Source organism: Zalophus californianus, chromosome 10 (assembly GCF_009762305.2).
Source record: "Zalophus californianus isolate mZalCal1 chromosome 10, mZalCal1.pri.v2, whole genome shotgun sequence".
Classification (NCBI taxonomy): domain Eukaryota; kingdom Metazoa; phylum Chordata; class Mammalia; order Carnivora; family Otariidae; genus Zalophus; species Zalophus californianus.
The window spans coordinates 1,763,657-1,781,546 of record NC_045604.1 but is presented as its reverse complement, the minus strand read 5'-3'; the positions used below and the strand labels follow the sequence as shown (position 1 = coordinate 1,781,546).

Genomic DNA, 17,890 nt, shown 5'->3' with positions numbered 1-17,890 from the left:
CGAGGCACCGCTCTGAGTGCTCCGTGGGAGCGCACATTTGCGCCGAGTCAGCCTTGTCAGCAAGTTGCTATCTCTGTCATAAGAGGAAAAGGGAGGCACAGAGAGGTGGAGTGGCTTGCTCAGAGTCCCCCAGCCAGTAAGTCAGTAACAGAGCTGAGATCCCAGCCCCGCATGTGGCTCCGGAATGTGCGCCTCAGCCACCGTGCCCCGGCCCTGGTGCTGGTATCATACGGCGCCTGGTAACTGAAGCGCCTGTGGCTCTGAGGCTGGGGAGGAGTGTCCTGGGGCATGGGGTCACTAGAGCCCTGGACCACAAAGTCAAGGCCAGGGCATTGGCTGAGGAGTAGCGTAGACCTCAGGCGAGGCCCTTCACCTTTCTCTGGCCTCTTCCCTGGCTCCGTGTGTGGACACGGCCGGGGCTGGAGCACGTGTAGAGCATGCGTCTCCCTGACCGCAGAGCGCTCGGCTCCTAGAGTGCCACGGACACGTCCAGAGCGCTGATGGAAAGTGTTAGGAGCGTGGGCTGGTCTGTTTGAAATGTCCGGAAAGATGTGCCCCCCTTCTATTATGCGGTTGTTTCGTGACCTGGGGTGCACCCCTTTGGCCCCCGTTGGCAGCTCACCCCACCCTGCCCACTGGTTGACCCTGAGGATGTGCGAGAAGACCTACTGCTCCCCTTCCCTCCGCCGCACACCTCAGATTTGACTGGGCCCCGGGGCGGGGGGTCCCGCGCCCACCTCACAAGGCCTGTCCCTCCAGGTGCAGACGCCAGAAGTGAGGTTCCAGCAGCAGCTGGACCAGCTCCACTCCATGGGCTTCATCAACCGTGAGGCCAACCTGCAGGCCCTCATTGCCACAGGAGGGGACGTCAACGCAGCCATCGAGAGACTCCTGGGCTCGCAGCTCTCCTAACCGGCCGGCCGCACCGCCCGCCTGCCCCCTCCCTCTGTGCCTGCCGTCCCCATCTTCTCCCCGTCCCTCCAGACAGCAGGCTGGCTTCAGGGCCGCGGGCCTGGCCCCGGAGCTCTGAGAATTCTGGGTTTACTTGCACATCTCTTACAGAGTCTTCTATCTGGGTCCCACTGGAGCGGGGCTGCGCGAGCCGTTTTCCAGTGTCGTGGGCCGGCCCCAGCTCCTGGCCCCGCTGCCGCGCCTCCCGCAGCCTACAGACGCCCCGGTGGTGGTGTGGGGTTGGCAGGGGGACTGCCATCTGCTCTGCGGGGACGGGTTGTTCCTCGGGGGCCTGGGGCTTGGCTTGTATGGTTACTTGTGGGGACTCTTCCTTCCCTCCGCCCCCTCCTCCCACTGGCAGCCTGATCTGAGCTGGGGTCACACACTCGGAGGGAGGGGCAGGTGCACAGGCTGCCGTTTCCTCCTCCCCCGTGTCCTGGTCCCTTCATCCAGGCTTTGTTGGGATGTCCCGAGAGAGGAGATGCCTGTCCTCCTGTCTAAAGAGGGAGGCGACCGCCCTCTCTGTACAAGGAACTGACAAGCCCCGGACCAGCCCCATGATTTGCTAGAGGAAGGGAAGGGGGAGAAGGACCCGAGTCAAAGGCTCAGAAGTTGGAATTGACACTTGGGGAACGGAAGCCCCACTAGCTGTTTTAGGTGGGAGAGCGCGGGCTCAGGCCTGGCCGAGAAGGCCTAGAGATGCTCACAGAATCGGAGCTGAAGGAAGGGGCTCACAGGGGCTCCTACCGGCTCCGGGGCCAGGACCTGCTGGTGTCCGCAGGTACCACTGGTTTGAGCCCCCCCTCAAAAGACATGAAGGGCTTGGGGTCCGTCTCAGCAGTGGGCGTGTGTGTGCGGCCGTACGCACACACGCGCGGTGAGTTACACAGGAGGGCGGGTTCTTTGTTGATTACTGGTTCCGAGTTCTCTCCCGCCACAGAGAAGTGGGCAAAAGGGCCAGTCTAGGGCGGGAATACACGCAGTCCAGCCAGCCAGGCCCCTCGGCTACCCGAGGGTGGTGCGGTTACCCCTCCCAGAGCTGTCAGGGCTGTGAGCAGCACCCCTCCCGCCCCTCCCCTCCTTGCTGTGGGGTTAGTACAGCAGTCTCTCCCCTGCAGTCCCTGGCCTTTGGAGTCTTCACTGTTTCTTCCAGGCCAGAAAATTCTATTTGAGGAAGGAAAGGAGAGGGCGGCAACCATGCCTTTGATCTGGAGCTGGACGTCCCTCTGTTGGAGCGCAGAGAAGGCTCTTCTCTCCGCTGCGTAGCCCGGCTGCTCGGAGTTCCCACGGCCGAGCGAGCGGAAGGGAGAGCAGCAGCATCTTCTCCAGATGGGAAAGGGTCCCGAGCAATCCAGAGAGGATGTCTGTGTGGCTCCCCCCATCCCCGACGTCCACACTGGGCTTTGTAAATAAATGACGTGGTCTTTGTTGTCACGGTGTCTTGGAGTTTGTTTTCTGGGGGAGAAGAGGCTGGCTGACGACAACTTGGTTCAAGGGAGTTTTTATAAAGCAGGATCTGGAGGAAGTGGCAGTTGGGTTCAGCGGGCAGAGGTGAAGGGAGAGCTGGTGGAGCTCAGTCGGGGCTCAGGGCCGGGAAGGGCTGCGCGGCACCAGGCCCCATCCTCCGCTCCGGGCGGAGAGGAGTGTAGAAAAGTCCTTCCTCCCTCTGATGAGATGGCAAGACTGTTCTTCCCTCACCTCAGGGGAAAAGGTCAAAACACAGGAGAGCCTTGCAATCCAGACCTTCTGCAAGCGAAGTCTAGGAGCTTTTGGTCTTGAGCTCCGAGACCAAGCCTGGTCGGCGCGTCCCAACGGCTCGTGTGAACTGAGGGAAGTCTCATGATGGGTTGTCCCGTGCACAAGGTTATGGGCTAGGCCACCGTGAAGCACGACGGCGCGGTGAGTGGGAGGCCCCACTTCGGGTAACGTGGACTGGATGTCCCACACTAGCACTTCCACTACACTTCTTTTTCAAGATTTTACTGATTTATTTGAGAGTGTGCACAAGCAGGGGGAGCGGCAGAGGGAGAAGCAGGCTCCCCGCTGAGCATGGAGCACGACACGGGGCTCGATCCCAGGACCCCGGGATCATGACCTGAGCTGAAGGCAGACGCTTAACGACTCAGCCCCCCAGGCGCCCCAAGGATGGAAGTTTTCCCACCCAGCAAACAGAAGCGCAATGTGTACCTGCCAAACAACTAGAGGGAAAAAAATAAAGTGAGGACTCAAAAGCAAGACAAAATAAATAAATAAATAAAAGTCAAGAAGTCCAGGAGATTTTTCAGGATGGGGAAGCGATTGTGTGCGATCCTGCCCTGGTGGATCTGTAACACCACGCACTTGCCAAAACCCATAGAACTTTCCAGCAGAGGAAACCCTAGGGTATGCAGACTGGAAACACACATGCCATCTAGGAGGTCAGGGGACCCCGGGACGGGAGGAAGAATGTAACCAGAGGATCTAACTCTATTATAAATGTATGACGTCACCTCACAGAGGAGGGGCATAGATGCAGACTCGGGCTACTCGGAAATGAGTGGAATTTGTAAAAGCAAAGACAAAGGAAACCTGGCACTGTGCTCTGGTTGACACGTGTCCCACGGATGCCTTGTTAACAATCCTGATACCACTATAGACGGTGCTAGAATCGAACAACTCAGTAAATGGTGGGTCCCCAGGGGAGCGTGGTTCTCACTGTGGGAGCCGGAGTTATAACAAGCGACGGGATGAGGCTAGAATGACCCATGTCCTGATGGATTAGAGGTGGAGACATCAGCGTGAACTCGTGTTTAGCCTGATACAGATGCAGATAGAAATATCTGTAGATGCACGAGTCAGCACACACCCACCCTCACCTCTGTGGAGAGGGGACCCTCGGCACAGTTGGCAGCACCTGGTGCCCAGGCCGTGGTCTCTAACTCCATTCTCCAGTGAAGGCAACCGGGGCTCCGCGGAGGAATGGCCGATGCCGGGACAGGAGCTGTGCGAGAGGAGGCGGGAGTATCCCGTAGGAAGGGAAGACCCACAATGACGGGGGCATGGCACGAGGGGCACAGGAGCCCCTGAAGGACCTCCCAACGGCCAAAGCTGGAACAACGGGACCAACAAATAAAGGGGCGTAGAATTATAACCCAAAGTGTAAAGTACATGCCCATGAAGCTACTGATACAAATAAATAAGTGAATAAAACATGGGTGAAAAAAGACAGATGTGTGCAGAAAAATTCCGCACACATTGACATAAGTTGTCAATATTCTGCCTGCAGGAGGTAGAGCTTAACTCCCCGCTCCTCAAGTGTGGGCTGCACAGGCTTCCCGTCCAAAGTCTGGAGAGGGGGCGGGGGGCGGGGGTGACTTTAGAGAGGGGACACGACCTCAGCCTGGGGGCAAGGTCAACGATAATTCATGTTGAAAGCATGTACTCGAGATGATGTGATAAAAACAGCATTCGACCTCTGTTGTCTTCTTCCCCAAACGCATGACCCCCGTCTAAGCACGAGGACACCACCATGCGTACCCCAACTGCGTACTCCCCAGAACTGTCAGGGTCGTCAGAAACAAGGAACGGCTGAGGAACTGTCACAGTCAAGAGGAGCCTAAGGAGATGGGACAATCAAATGTAACGTAGCATCTGGGATGGGAGCCTGGAGCAGAAAAAAGGTATTAGCTAAAAACTAAAGAAATCTGAATGAAGCATGGACTTTACTTAATAACAATATATCAGTAGCAATTAATTCACTGTAACAGATGTGCTATGGTAATGTAAGGTGTTAATGATGGGGAAACTGGGTGTGGGCTATATAGGAACCCTCTTCACTGTAACAGTTTTTTTTTTTATAAATCTAAAATTGTTCACAATAAAAAGTTTATTTATTTATTTGACAGAGAGCAACAGAGCGAGAGAGGGAACACAAGCAGGGGGAGCGGGAGAGGGAGAAGCAGACTCCCCGCCGAGCAGGGAGCCCGATGCGGGGCCCGATCCCAGCACCCCGGGACCATGACCTGAGCCGAAGGCAGATGCTTAACGACTGGGCCACCCAGGCGCTCCAATAAAAAGTTTATTTAAGACAAGAGAGAGAATATACAGAATAGAAAGTGTGCATAATATGGCAGATTTAAATCCTAATATATAAGTAATTTTATGGAATGTAAATGGCCTAAATGCTTCAATTAAAAGTCGAAGATTGTCGGGCTGGATCAATAAAATAAAAACCTAACTACAAGGACAAGAGATCCTGCACATGGAGGCTTCAGTGGAACCCACAGGACAACCCAGTCCACAGCCCAGCATTGGGTCCCTCTGCCCATTGCCTGGGGACCCAAGGCCAAGCGCAGGAGGCCCCCAGGTCCACTGGTGCTCTCCTCTGAAGGAGGTGGGGGCACTGAGCCCTTCTTGGGGCTGAGCAGAGGCCAGGGCAGTCCAGGGGCTGGGAGCAGCCTCACAGAGCCCAGGGTGGGGTGGGTGACTCCCAGGCCAGCTGCGCCATGGGGAGACGCAGCCTTTGGTCCCTCACCACCTCCCGGATCATAAGCCTGCCTGCAGAGAGTGAGCAGGAGGGTTACAGCCCAGACCCCGGGAGAGGCTGGCGCCCCAGAGTCACGGCAAGGGGCTGGTTTCAATCACTCCCTTTTAAGCGAAACATTCTGAATTCCCTGTGGATGAGGCTGGGGGTGACCACAAGACATTTATAGAACATAAGAAAATGGAAAGATTGAACATAAAAGTCTGGGAAAGGATAAACCACAAACACAAGCCAGAAGAAAACTAGGGTAGCCATATTAATAACAGGCCAGAGAGAACTTCAGGTGGAAAGCAGTACTAAGAGATAAAGGGGGTTAATTCATAACGATAAGAGGTAACATTCACCAGGAAAACATAGTAATTCTGAGTATTTATGCACCTAATAACATGGCCTCACTCTCTCTATATAATATTATATATGTATATACATAAAAAAGAGGGGCACCTCAGTCGTTACACGTCTGCCTTCGGCTCAGGTCGTGATCCCGGGGTCCTGGGATCGAGCCCCGCATCGGGCTCCCTGCTCGGCGGGGAGCCTGCTTGTCCCTCTCCCGCTCCCCCCTGCTTGTGTTCCCGCTCTCGCTGTGTCTCCCTCTCTCTGCCAAATAAATAAATAAAATCTTTGAAAAAATTGAGAGCACTACAAGAGAACTGGAAAAACCCTCAATCATAGGTCTGAATACACCGGTCTCTGGAACTGATAGCCGCAGGTGGAGAAACAGTAACAATAAGGACTAACATGTATCATTAATTCTAAGATACAGATTTTTTTTTTCAGGGCGCCCGGGTGCCTCAGTCGGTAGACTGTACAACTCTTGATCTCGGGGTCGTGAGTTTGAGCCCCATGTCGGGTGCAGAAATTACTTAAAAATAAAACATTAAAAAAAAATACAGATTTTTCCATATTTTAACACCCCTGAAAGGAGGATTTAAAACAACAACAACAACAAAAACTGTTCATGTCCTGGAATTGAATCAGAGTTCAGTTGGTAGCATTTTAAAACTTTCCGGTGGTAAATAAAGTAACAGTGTGTTGTTATATGTTGGATCGTGTCCCTCAAACATTTATATGTTCAAGTCCTAAGCCCCAGCACCTCAGAATGTGACCTTATTTGGAAATAGGGTCATTGCAGATGGAATTAATTAAGATGAGCTCATTAATTAAGATGGAATTAATTAAGATGAGTAGGGTGGGCCCCCGACCCAGTTAGACTGGTGCCCTTATAAGAAGGGCAAATTTGGACACAGACACACAGAGTTCCTCGTGCGAGATGAAGGCAGAGATCAGAGGGTGATGCTTGTACAAATCAAGGAACACAAAGGTTACTGGCGAACCTCCAGGTGCTAGGGGAGAGGCATGGCCCAGATTCTTCTCCCAGTGCTCAGAAGGAACCAACCCTGCCCACACCTTGGTCTTGGACTTCTAGCCTCCAGACTGTGAGACAATGAATTTCTACTGTTTAGGCTCCCTGGTTTGTGGGTCGTGGTGCTTTGTTAACGCAGTCCTAACAAACAAATATGAGGGTGCTCCTTAGGTTCAGTGAAATACAATATATACCATGTTTCATCCAATGAAGTATAGAATATATGTATTTTTCAAGCATACATGGAACACTCACGAAAATTAAATATATACTGGGAAATACAACAATTTCCAATGAATTTTAAAGGACAGAAATAATACAAAGTAATGATCTCTAATCGTAATGCAGTTTTCTAGAACTCAAAAAGACTTTTGGAAATAAGGAAATATACTACTAAGTAAGCCATGGGTGAAAAATGAGATAATAATGTCAATTATAAAATATTTTAAAACTAAACAATAACAAAAAGTTATCTATCAACACTGATGGAATATAGTTAAAGCTGCAGGTAGAAAAAAAAAAACTGTAGCCATAAATGCATGTAATTAGAAAAAGGAAAGGTTGGGCGGCTGGGTGGCTCAGTCGGTTAAGTGGCCGCCTTCGGCTCAGGTCATGATCCCAGGGTCCTGGGATCGAGCCCCGCATCGGGCTCCCTGCTCGGCGGGGAGTCTGCTTCTCCCTCTCCCTCTGCCTACTTATTCTCTCTCTGTATCTCTCTGCCAAATAAATAAATAAAATCTTAAAAAAAAAAAGCAATAGGAAAGGTTGAAAAGTAATGAGTTAAGTAGCCATCTCAAGAAGTTAAAAAAAGAAGAGAAAAATATACCCATAGAATGTAGAAGGCTAGGGGGCGCCTGGGTGGCTCAGTCATTAAGCATCTGCCTTCCGCTCAGGTCATGATCCCAGGGTCCTGGGAGAGAGCTTGCTTCTCCCTCTCCCTCTCCCCCTGCTCATGCTCTCTCTCTCAAATAAATAAATAAGTAAATAAATAAATAAATCTTAAAAAAAAAAACGGAAAACAGCAAGTGTTGGTGAAGATGTTAAGAAATTGGAAGTCTGCACTGTTGGTGAAAATGTGAAACGGTAGAGCCTCTGTGGAAAACAGGGTGGTGGCAGTTTCTCAAAAAATGAAAAATAGACTTACCACACGATCCAAGTTGCACTTCTGCGTCGACGCTCAAAACGACTAAAAGCAGGGTCTTAAAGAGATATTTGTACACCCATATTCATAGTGGTATTATTCACAAGAGCTAAAAAGTGAAGCAACCCAGCTGTCCACCAATGGATGAATGGATAAGCAAAATGTACTAGAGGCTCACCATGTGATATTGCTCAGCCTTGAGAAGGAAGGAAATTCCACCACGCGCTACAACATGGATGAGCATCGAGGACACTATACTGAGTGAAATAACCAGTCACAAGAAAGACAAACACTACATGATGCTACGAGGCGCTCAGAATCGTCAGACCCGCAGAGACAGAAAGCAGGTGGTGGCCGCCAGGGCTGGGGCAGGAGGAACGGAGAGCTCGTGTTCGATGGGGACGGAGTTTTGGTTTTGCAGGATGAAGCGTTCGGGAGGCGGACGGGGGCGGTCGTCGTTCAACAGGGTGAATGTATTTAGTTCCCCTGAAGTGAGCCCTTAAACTGGGGAAGATGGTCAATGTTAAGTGGTGTATTTTACCACAATAAAAAAGTTTTTAATTAATGAAATAAAAAACACAACAAAGCAAACAGGGTGGGGGGTAACAGGATATGCTGTATGATTTGACATATATAAAATTCTAAAACAGGCAAAATTAAACTTTACTTTTTTTAAAGATTTGATTGATTGATTGAGAAAGAGAGTTCGAGCAGGGAGAGGGGCAGTGGGAGAGGGAGAGAATCCCAAGCCGACTCCCTGCTGAGCACAGGGCTCCATCTCAGGACCCTGAGGTCATGACCTGAGCCGAAATCAAGAGTCTGTCGCTTAATCCATGGAGCCACCCAGGCGCCCCGAAGTTAAACTTTACTTTTTAAGGATGGCTGTCTAGAAGGAAAATCCATTATGCAAAGCAAGGAAGTAATTATCGCCAAGGTCATCACAGTAGTTACCTGTATGAGAAGTCAGAAGTTGTGATTCAGAAGGAAGACACGCGAGTGATAATAATGTCCCGTTTCTCAATCTGAGCAGTGGTCACTGTAAGTTCTTAAACTGAGCATTTATCCAGTTTTATTTTGAAGTAGCTTGGGCTTACAGGGGATTTGCAAAAGTAGTACAGTCTCCATACATTCTTCACCCATCTTCCTCCACTGTCAGTATTTTGCATAACCACGAGTACCATTAACAAATTGACTAACGTGGGTGTGATCACGTTAGCTCAACTACAGACATGTTATCTGAATGTTGCCACTTTGTCCACTGACGGCCTTTTCCTGTTGGAGGATCCAGTCCAGAATACCGGGCTGTCGTGTGTTAGCGTGTGACAGCCCTCCGTCCTTCTGAGGTTCGCAGAGCCTCGGCATTCTGAAGAGTACTGCGCAATTACTTTAGATGATGTCCCTCAGTCCGGGTTTGTCTGAAGTCCTCTCATGGGTAGATGGTCATCATTGTGACGAGCACGCCCCAGAAGCGGTGGGTCTTTCCAGCACATTGCGGCGGGGGATGCGATGTCCGAGTGTCTCACGATGAGTTCTCGTGGCCTTGACAACTTGGTGAAAAGGGTGTGGTGCCTGCTGGATATCCCACTGTAAAGGTATCATTTTACCTCTGCAATTAATAAATATCTTGAGGGAGAGGCTTTGAGACTATGCAGATACCCTGTTTCTTAAATATTCATCCATAATTCCACTCTCAATCGCCGGTCCAGCTTGCAGCACTCACGACCGGCTTGCGCTCGGGTTTCCCACACCCCCCCCACTCCTGTGGTTGTCGGTGGCCATCCTTCTGGAGGAAGAGCTGTCCTTTCTCCCTTATTGGTGTTTTTATTTTTAGGCACGTTGCTGTAATACACTTTTCAAGCACGCACGGGGCATTTACAAAAATTATGCCCTGGGAAACAGAACAAATCTCAGTGAATTATCGGAGCTGCTGTGATGGCACCTGGGCGGAGCCCTGTCCCCGCCGCACACCCACCCCCAGCTCCTTCCGGGGGGGGGGGGCTTGCTAACAGCTCACGGCAGGGACCCTCCATCAACAGGGGGCTGCCCTGCTGCAGAAGGCACCCACCCCCAAACCCTGGGCAGCTCGAAGTGATTAATAGGCCTCAAAAGCGCCACCAGGTTTGTGGGGCTGCTCTTGCTACAGAGCTCCCTGGACCCCCTGAGGCCACAGCCCTTCTCAGCCTTCCTCCGGTGGGTCCCGTGCCCTCATTGCCCTTCCCCTGCGAGCCCCTGTCTCAGCCACCTGCGGGGAGCCCCACCTCACCCGGCTGTATTTCCCCATTTGCCCCTGGCAGAGCTGCCCTCCCACTAGCAGCGGGCGGGGCAGGGGCAGGGTCGAGGGTCCTGGAGGCAAGGCCCCTCTCCCCTCACTCAGGCGGAGGAAGGAGGCCAGGCGGGTTTGGTTGCAGCCCACGCGGGCAAACAGCTTTTGTTCCCATCTTACCATTTACTAAGTGGGGAGCCCACAAGCTTTGCTTTGAGCTGAGAGTCCCCGGCAGAGAGCAGAGCTCTGGAGGGTGAAGGGGCTGAAGAACGGTCCCCCACCCACGCGTGGGGGCCTTTGCTCTTTTCCTTCTCGGAGCTGCAGGCCCCCAGGGCCCCAAGGCCTCGCCCCTAGAGACGCAAAGGATGAGGAAGGGCTCAGAGACATACGCGGGGAGGGGAGGAAGAAAATGGGTGTGTGCCCCCCCAGATCAACCTATCCATCATCCAATCCGTCAATCCAGAGACAAACCTGCAATCATGGGGCTGGGACTTGCCAACTTCAAAAATAAACTGGGCTTTATTTATGAAGGATCGTATTCTGGGTGCTCCTGGCTCCAGCCCAGCCTCTCCTGGGCGCGCCTCCGGAGCCCCCTGCCTGCGCTGCCCGTCGACCTAGCCGACCTGCTGCCACCACCCCCACCCCCACCCCCGCCACCGACCCCGGCGCGTCTGGCCCGGACCCCCACGCACCACAGCAGCCGCACACATACGGGTGGAAGCTGGCCAAGCTCCAGCGGGAAGCCCTGGTCTGGGACGTGAGCGTGCTGGGGCGCTCCTACTGCTGCCACCAGCGCGCCCGCCAGTCCGGGGACAGCTTCCGCCCCGGGCTTGGGGATGGCCCGGGCGCGGGGGGCCCTGTCGGCCTCGCCCTCCTCCTTCACCTTGCCCTTCCTCAGGCTCCACTTCTGCCTCCGGGCCGGCGCGAGGCCGGCGTCTTCCTTGGGGAATCCGAGAGCGAGGAATGAAGCGTGCTCTCCACTGACCCATCCCGCGACACACGGGACTTCGCGTCTGAGGGGGCAAGTGAGGCACAGAAGGACTGAGGTCAGAGGGGAGGCGCAGGCCCCTGGGTCAGCAAGGCCTGCCCCCCAGCAGGGGACCATGGGCGAGTCCCCAAACAGCCCCCGCACTCTGCGCTCAGGCATATGCTGAACGCAGGATCCGAACGCAGATACTGTGCTTAAATACAGACTCATTCTGGAAGGCAGATCCTGGCCCGCTAAAGGATCTGTTCTGGAAATTCTGGCTGCCCTACTTGGGGGTGACGGATATGTCTATCGCGATTGGGGTGGTTTCCCGAGTACGTGTCAACTCGGCAAACTGCACTTCATTTTTTTTTTTTAAGATTTTATTTATTTATTCATGAGAGACAGAGAGAGAAGCAGAGGGAGAAGCAGGCTCCCCGCGGAGCAGGAAGCCTGATGCGGGACTCGATCCCAGGGCCCTGGGATCACGACCCGAGCCGAAGGCAGACGCTTAACGACTGAGCCACCCAGGCGCCCACTTCATTTTTTTAAAATATTTTATTTATTTATTTGAAAGAGAGACAGCAAGAGCGAGAGAGGGAACACAAGCAGGGGGGGTGGGACAAGGAGAAGCGGGCTTCCCTCCGAGCAGGGAGCCCGATGCGGGGCTCCATCCCAGGACCCTGGGACCACGACCTGAGCCGAAGGCAGACGCCCAATGACTGAGCCACCCAGGCGCCCCCAAACTGCACTTCAAATATGAGCAATTTACTGTGTCAGTGATTGCTGACACAGACAGGCCCCCCTCCAATCAACGAACAGCTAAGTCCCTCTGCCAGCTGTGTTTGCAGCCCAGAAATGTTGAAAGGAAGCCCCGGAGGACCGGTAAAAAGGGGGTCATGAACTGGCAGCAGGTTTGGGGGGATTTGGGGTCAGACACGTGGCTGGGCACCTAGCATGTCTGCTTCTGACGCATGTCATCTTGGGAGAGTTATTTCACTTGCCTGTGCCTCAGTTTCCTTATCTGAAAAATAGGGATAATAATAGTATCTACCTCACAGAGTGGCATAGGTAAGCTGTGCTTGCCTATTACTATTGGTATTTTATTCTGGAAGCCATAAATTTGAGCCATGTTTAGTGAAGATGTGAATTGGAAGGATGTAGAGAAGATACGGAAGGTTGCCGCAGGACATCCTGGGGGAAGTACTGAGGGAAATTGCCCATGTGGTGGTCGAGCAGGGGGTGCGGGACCCCAGGGGAGGTGGGGTGTCGGGTGGGGGGCACTCACACTGGTCAGCTCCTGGCTCCCTTGGTAGCCGAGGTCATCAGCAAAGCTGTGGATGGACGTCAAGGGTACGGCAAAGGTGTTAAAGGAGGGATCTTCTGCCCCTGGGGCTCTCCAAGCTTCTTTGGTCTCCTGAGGGAGAGAAGGAGCCAGTCAGGAGGGAGCAGCTCACGCCGAGCAGGACTGCAGGGTCAGTGGCCTTGTCCCGCCTGTGCGCCTGCCTGCCCCCTTACTTTGAGGGTGGAAGATAAAGACATATTCTCTTTCTTCTTCACGATCATAAAGTTCTCTGATCACTAATGCGATGAGCCTCCAGCGTGTCCGCTCCCTGCCCACCACACGCTCACAATTCTTTAGTCTCCATGTCCTCACAGAAGTGGTTGTCGTAGCAATAGGAGGGTGGGGTCCCAGGCCCGGGGTTGGGGGGGTGCTCCTCTGAGGGGCTGAGAGGGCATGCGTGCACATGCGCACACATGCCCCCGCTTCACTTCTCAGCAGGAGGAGGCTGGAAATGCTCCCTCCCCAACCCCTACCAGGGTGAGCAGAAGGAAGACCAGGCTTAACTAGAGAGACTGTGGTCCAATTCTGAAAATGGCGCAAACCCTCAAAAGACTTCACGACAAGGCAGATGCAGACTCCAGAATCCACCTTGGAATCCACATGTGCTGGAGAGGCATTTGGCAAGAAGCGGAAAACAGTCCACTGAGAACTTCAGGTGCCCAGGTTTGTCTGAGATTTTCAAGGGATCCAAGGACTTAGAAGGGCCCCTCCAACGTTTGTGCCAAGAGCCTGAGCTGCCTGGGCCCCTCCCCCTCAAATGCAATGCTGCGATATGTAACCCTTCGTAGGACCCTAGATTCTCTTTGAAAGTCATAGAGGGCGTTTTGGAGAAAATTGAATATGGACTCCACGTCAAAAAATAAAATATTGTGTCAGTGTCAAACTTCGTGGGTGCAATGATGTTATGGTGATTATGGAAGAAAATGTTCTTGTTCTTGGCCAGCACTGGGGTGTGCCCAGGCAGGGGGACTAAGACAAGATTCAAGATTCCTGCTCATGCCAGTCTCAGCCCGGCTTGCAGAACTGAGGAATGCCCTTGAGTATCAAGGAAGAAGTGATGGGCTTGGAGAGAACAACCAAGTCCCCTGTGGCTCCAGAGACAGAGGAAGTAGAGGGAGGGAAAGGGGGGAGGGTCACTATGCCTGGGGAGGCTTGGATAAGGCTGAGGGGGTGTGGCTGGGCTCCAATGGAACCCATAGCCTCAGAGCAGACAGGATCGCATGTCTTAATGGATGCCAGAAAGGAAAAGTATTGATAACCAGGGGGCACCCGGGTGGGTCAGTCAGTTAAGTGATTTGATTTCAGCTCAGGTCATGATCTCAGGGTGGTGAGATCGAGCCCTACATCGGGCTCCATGCTCAGTGGGGAGCCTGCTTCTCCCTCTGCCTCTGCTGCTCCCCCTGCTTGTGTTTGCTCTCTGTTAAATAAATAAAATCCTTTAAAAAAAAATAAAACACTAGATGGCAAAGAAATGTGTACTTTAAAAAAAAATAAAATCATGGATCGCCTGGATGGCTCAGTCATTAAGCGTCTGCCTTTGGCTCAGGTCATGGTCCCAGGGTCCTGGGATCGAGCCCCGCATTGGGCTCCCTGCTCCGCGGGAAGCCTGCTTCTCCCTCTCCCACTCCCCCTGCTTGTGTTCCCTCTCTCGCTGTGTCTCTATCTGTCAAATAAATAAAATCTTCAAAAAAATAGTAAAATAAAATAAAAATAAAAATAAAAAAATAAAATCTTAAAAAAAAACTCTCCTGATGATTCCTAAGGACATCCCATAGCTAAGAGGAAAAAAAAAAGTATTGATAACCAAGCACCATGCACCTGGCATGTCGGGAGCCCTCTAGAAAATTAGAGGCTGCTCTGGAGAAAATGACCGGGGAGTCCCTGCATCAACAGAGATTAAGTCGCTGCTACTCTATGGAAAAAGGGCTGGAAATAGAAACTAGGTTTGATTACAGAAAAATAAGGTAGTCAACATTTCTTGGGCATCTAAATTTGCATCCGGACATTTAGACTCACTATTTCCGTATTTGATTTTGTTTCACTGAGAATATCAGCATGAATTATTTGTGTAAAATAAAACGAGTTTATTGCATGATTCCACTTCTATGAAGCACCTGAAGTAGTCAGATTCATAGAAACAGGATGTAGAGTAGTGGTCGCCAGGGCTGGTGGGGAGATGGGGCCGGACATTATTGTTTAGTGGGTATGGAGTTTCAGTTTGAGACGTTGAAAAATTTCTGGAGAGAGATGGTGATGATGGTTCTATAACAAACAATGTGAATGTCCTTAATGCTATTGAACTGTATATTTTAAATGGTTAAAATGGCAAATCCCAGGTTAGATATACATTTACCATAATAAAAAAAATGAATCTAAAGAAGAAAAATGTGGCAAATTTGCTGTCATTGCTGTGATTCTGGATGCTTCTTCAAAAGTGGTATGATCCTATTTAATCCATAACCTCTTACAGAATGCCCCTCCAGCTAGCTTATGCCCATCGGAACCTCCTCGATTTGGCAGTAAGGCTCTTTCCGGGTGCCCGCCTAGCCACCAGCCAAAAAGCAGTTAGCCATTTCCTTGTCAGCTTAGCCACACACTATCTTGGTTGCCTTCAAAAGAGAGGCCAGTGGGCAGACTGGGCTCTGTCGTGACTATCCGGGGGAACAGGGCAGGAAAGCAGTGAGCAGCTCACACCGGCCCTGCATGTCTCAGTTCCTGGCACATGGTTCCCTGCACGCCTAACAAGGTTCTACCCAATTTCTTGGTTTGAGGTTCCTTTGAGGATGGCAGGAAGCAACCATATTTGTTTGGAAGTCTTTCAACAGAAACATTTCCCTTAGCAACTGATTGTTGAAATCTCTCTTCTAGTCAGAATAGATTCTAATAGGGAGACTGTAGACAGAGATGATGTGTCTTCACCAACCCAGGCCTTGTCTGAGACTCTCCCATCCACAGTGGGATGTGTCAGGGTGCCGGGGTTGAAATGGTCTGTTAACACAGCATTTTCCAAGGTTCTCTCTGGTTCTAGAGAAAGAAAGGAAAAAGCAATCTATAATTCCAAGGGGTTTGCGGAGCAGACTCACTTGGATATATGTCCCTTTAGTGAACAGTGCTCACCACTGACGGTGGTGGATGTAGGTGTCATGTTCTGTCGTAACTCTGGTGTATATTTCCTTCCCAAATGTCCGCAGTCCACATGCGCACCCAAAGCACCCAGAGGCAGGATTTCTCAGGCAGTATCAACTGCTTTTTTAGAGAACATTATAATTAAAATGAAGAACCCTTATTTACCAAAATGAAGAGAATGTAAAGGCAGACCAGGGCCTTTACATACTAACCTCTCTCAGAACACTTAGGACAGCACCATGAATCTGTTTATCTGTCCCCCATCCCCGCCAGCCCCCCGCCATTTCAAACTCTTCCAAGTGCATATTATATATGTTTGTTCTCTTGGAAACTAGCATAGGGCTGGTGATAGTAAGAAGTCAATAAAAGTGATTGTTTTTTGACTCAGTAACTTGCACTGATCAAAAGTCTGAAAGTGAGAAAGTGGGCAAGAGGGAGTGGTCCGTTTGGCTAAAGCAGAGAGGGGTAGGGATGACAGTGAGGGCTTTGACTGTCGGACAGAGATGTGATTCCATGGACAACGCGAGCCGCTGGTGTGTGCGTATGTGTGTTTTAAAGGGTGCTTGACATTCCATTTGCCTTTTCACTATGGCCATGAGTATATCTCACCCCATCACTAGGTTCTAAAGTCTTGAGGGCAGACACCATACCCTATCTCTGTATCTCCCACAATGACTATCGCAGCGCCTGATGCATGACAGGTGCCCCCCAAAATGGATGCTCAACGTATCAATGAGTGAACAAGGGACTCAACTGGAAGGGGCAGAGGCAGAAGCGTCAGTGCATAAACGCGCCAAGTAAGGCTGGAGACGTTTCTCTCCTGAATCCCGAGGGGCTATTGGTAGGGTATCTAGACTGTGTGCGCTGAAGATACAGGCCTTTTGTGTGCAGCTGTGTCTGAGAACCACTTCGTATCTTTCCAAGCCTGGAGAAATTGCTATGAAAACAATGCTTTGGAAAGGAATAAAAATTCCCACAGTCAGCAAGTATTTCTTGAGCACCTCCTTTGTGCTCAGCAGCACTGTAGGACCTTTGGATAAGTGTGCGCTGGAGAAATAGCATCTAATCATTCAGATGGCTTTTTCAGGCCAGAAACAACTGGGACAAAGCATATTAAAGTCCAGTATTGTGAAAGAGCAACGTAGTCTGGCAAAGCCAAGGGATGAGAGTGCCACACGGCCCTGAGCCGATGGGCTGGAGAAGAAAAGAGAAGTAGATTGGAGGGTGTGTGTAGACGAGTTGTCATTGGTTCCCGGCGTCCCCACCACGTGCTCCAGCATGGCGCGGAGCAATGCAAACCTACAACCTGTCCTCAAGGAGCTCTAGTCTGGGAGGTGGGGAACGCAGGGCATGCTAGAACAAATACAGGAAATGTGTGCTATCCCACGAGAACGTTAAGTCCCCAGCAAGGAGACATCTTCTCCGTCCTCCTCGGCACTGTATCCTCATGACCTGGAACAGTGCAGGCACAAACCAGGTGCACAATTAATGCGTGCTGAACGAAGAAATGCCGCAACGGAGAATCAGAAAAATAGCAATATTGATGGTTAGCCTTTACCAAGCTCACACCTGTGCCAGACGATGTGCTCAGAGTCTCACAGGCATTATCTGACTTCCAACACTTGGAGAGTGCTGGAATTATCTCATTGCACAGATTTGAGAACCAAGGCTTCACGGAAGTGACACCTGCCGGCAAGCGGCACACCTGAGACCCGAATTCACGAGCGCGGAACCTCACAGGCAGCCTTTTCCAGGACGCTGTTTGGGGGCATCTGCCTGGCAGCTGACGGAAAAGTGCAGGGAAAGACCCAAGACAGGGCGCGCACCGCAGTGAACACAGCCAACGGTGGTGAGCACGGGCCAAAGCGGTTAAGCCGGCACCGGGAAGAAAGGACTGCTTTTCCGGGACCTCGAAGGGCTTCTGAGAGACGCTCGGGGCTTGGCGACTTCCTGGATGCGGGGAGGACCACGTCTGCCGCCTGGAAGCGGGAAGGACGGCGGTAGCCCTGAGACGAAGAGCTTTCCCGTGGTTCGTAGTTCGCCGGCGCACCGGACGCGGCCGGCCGCTGACCCAGCCCGCAGGGCACTTGCCCGGGGCGGCCGCACGCGCGAGCGCAGGCCCTCTCGGGTCCAAGAGCGCGCGTCGGCGCCGCAGAGCCAGAGGCGGGGCCTGGTCGGGAACCACAATTCCCAGGAGCCATCGCGCGGAGCA

The 17,890-nt window shown here is 52.0% G+C and overlaps 2 protein-coding genes across 3 annotated transcripts in view; one reads left to right on the top strand and one right to left on the bottom strand.

The window, feature by feature from the left end:
• Positions 1 to 2,381, top strand: part of UBQLN4 (ubiquilin 4) — a 13,702-nt gene extending 11,321 nt beyond the window's left edge. The window contains exon 11 of the mRNA XM_027610821.2: positions 760 to 2,381. Within this exon, the coding sequence (XP_027466622.1) occupies positions 760 to 912 (153 nt within the window). The 3' untranslated portion in view covers positions 913 to 2,381. The remainder of the gene's footprint in view (positions 1 to 759) is intronic.
• Positions 1 to 17,890, bottom strand: part of LOC113932183 — a 22,657-nt gene extending 4,767 nt beyond the window's left edge. For both annotated transcript variants that reach the window (XM_027610842.2, XM_027610843.2), the window contains exons 1-2: positions 17,505 to 17,890; positions 12,496 to 12,624 (exon numbers count right to left, since the gene is read on the bottom strand). In XM_027610842.2, the coding sequence (XP_027466643.2) occupies positions 12,496 to 12,624; positions 17,505 to 17,879 (504 nt within the window). In that variant the 5' untranslated portion in view covers positions 17,880 to 17,890. The remainder of the gene's footprint in view (positions 1 to 12,495; positions 12,625 to 17,504) is intronic.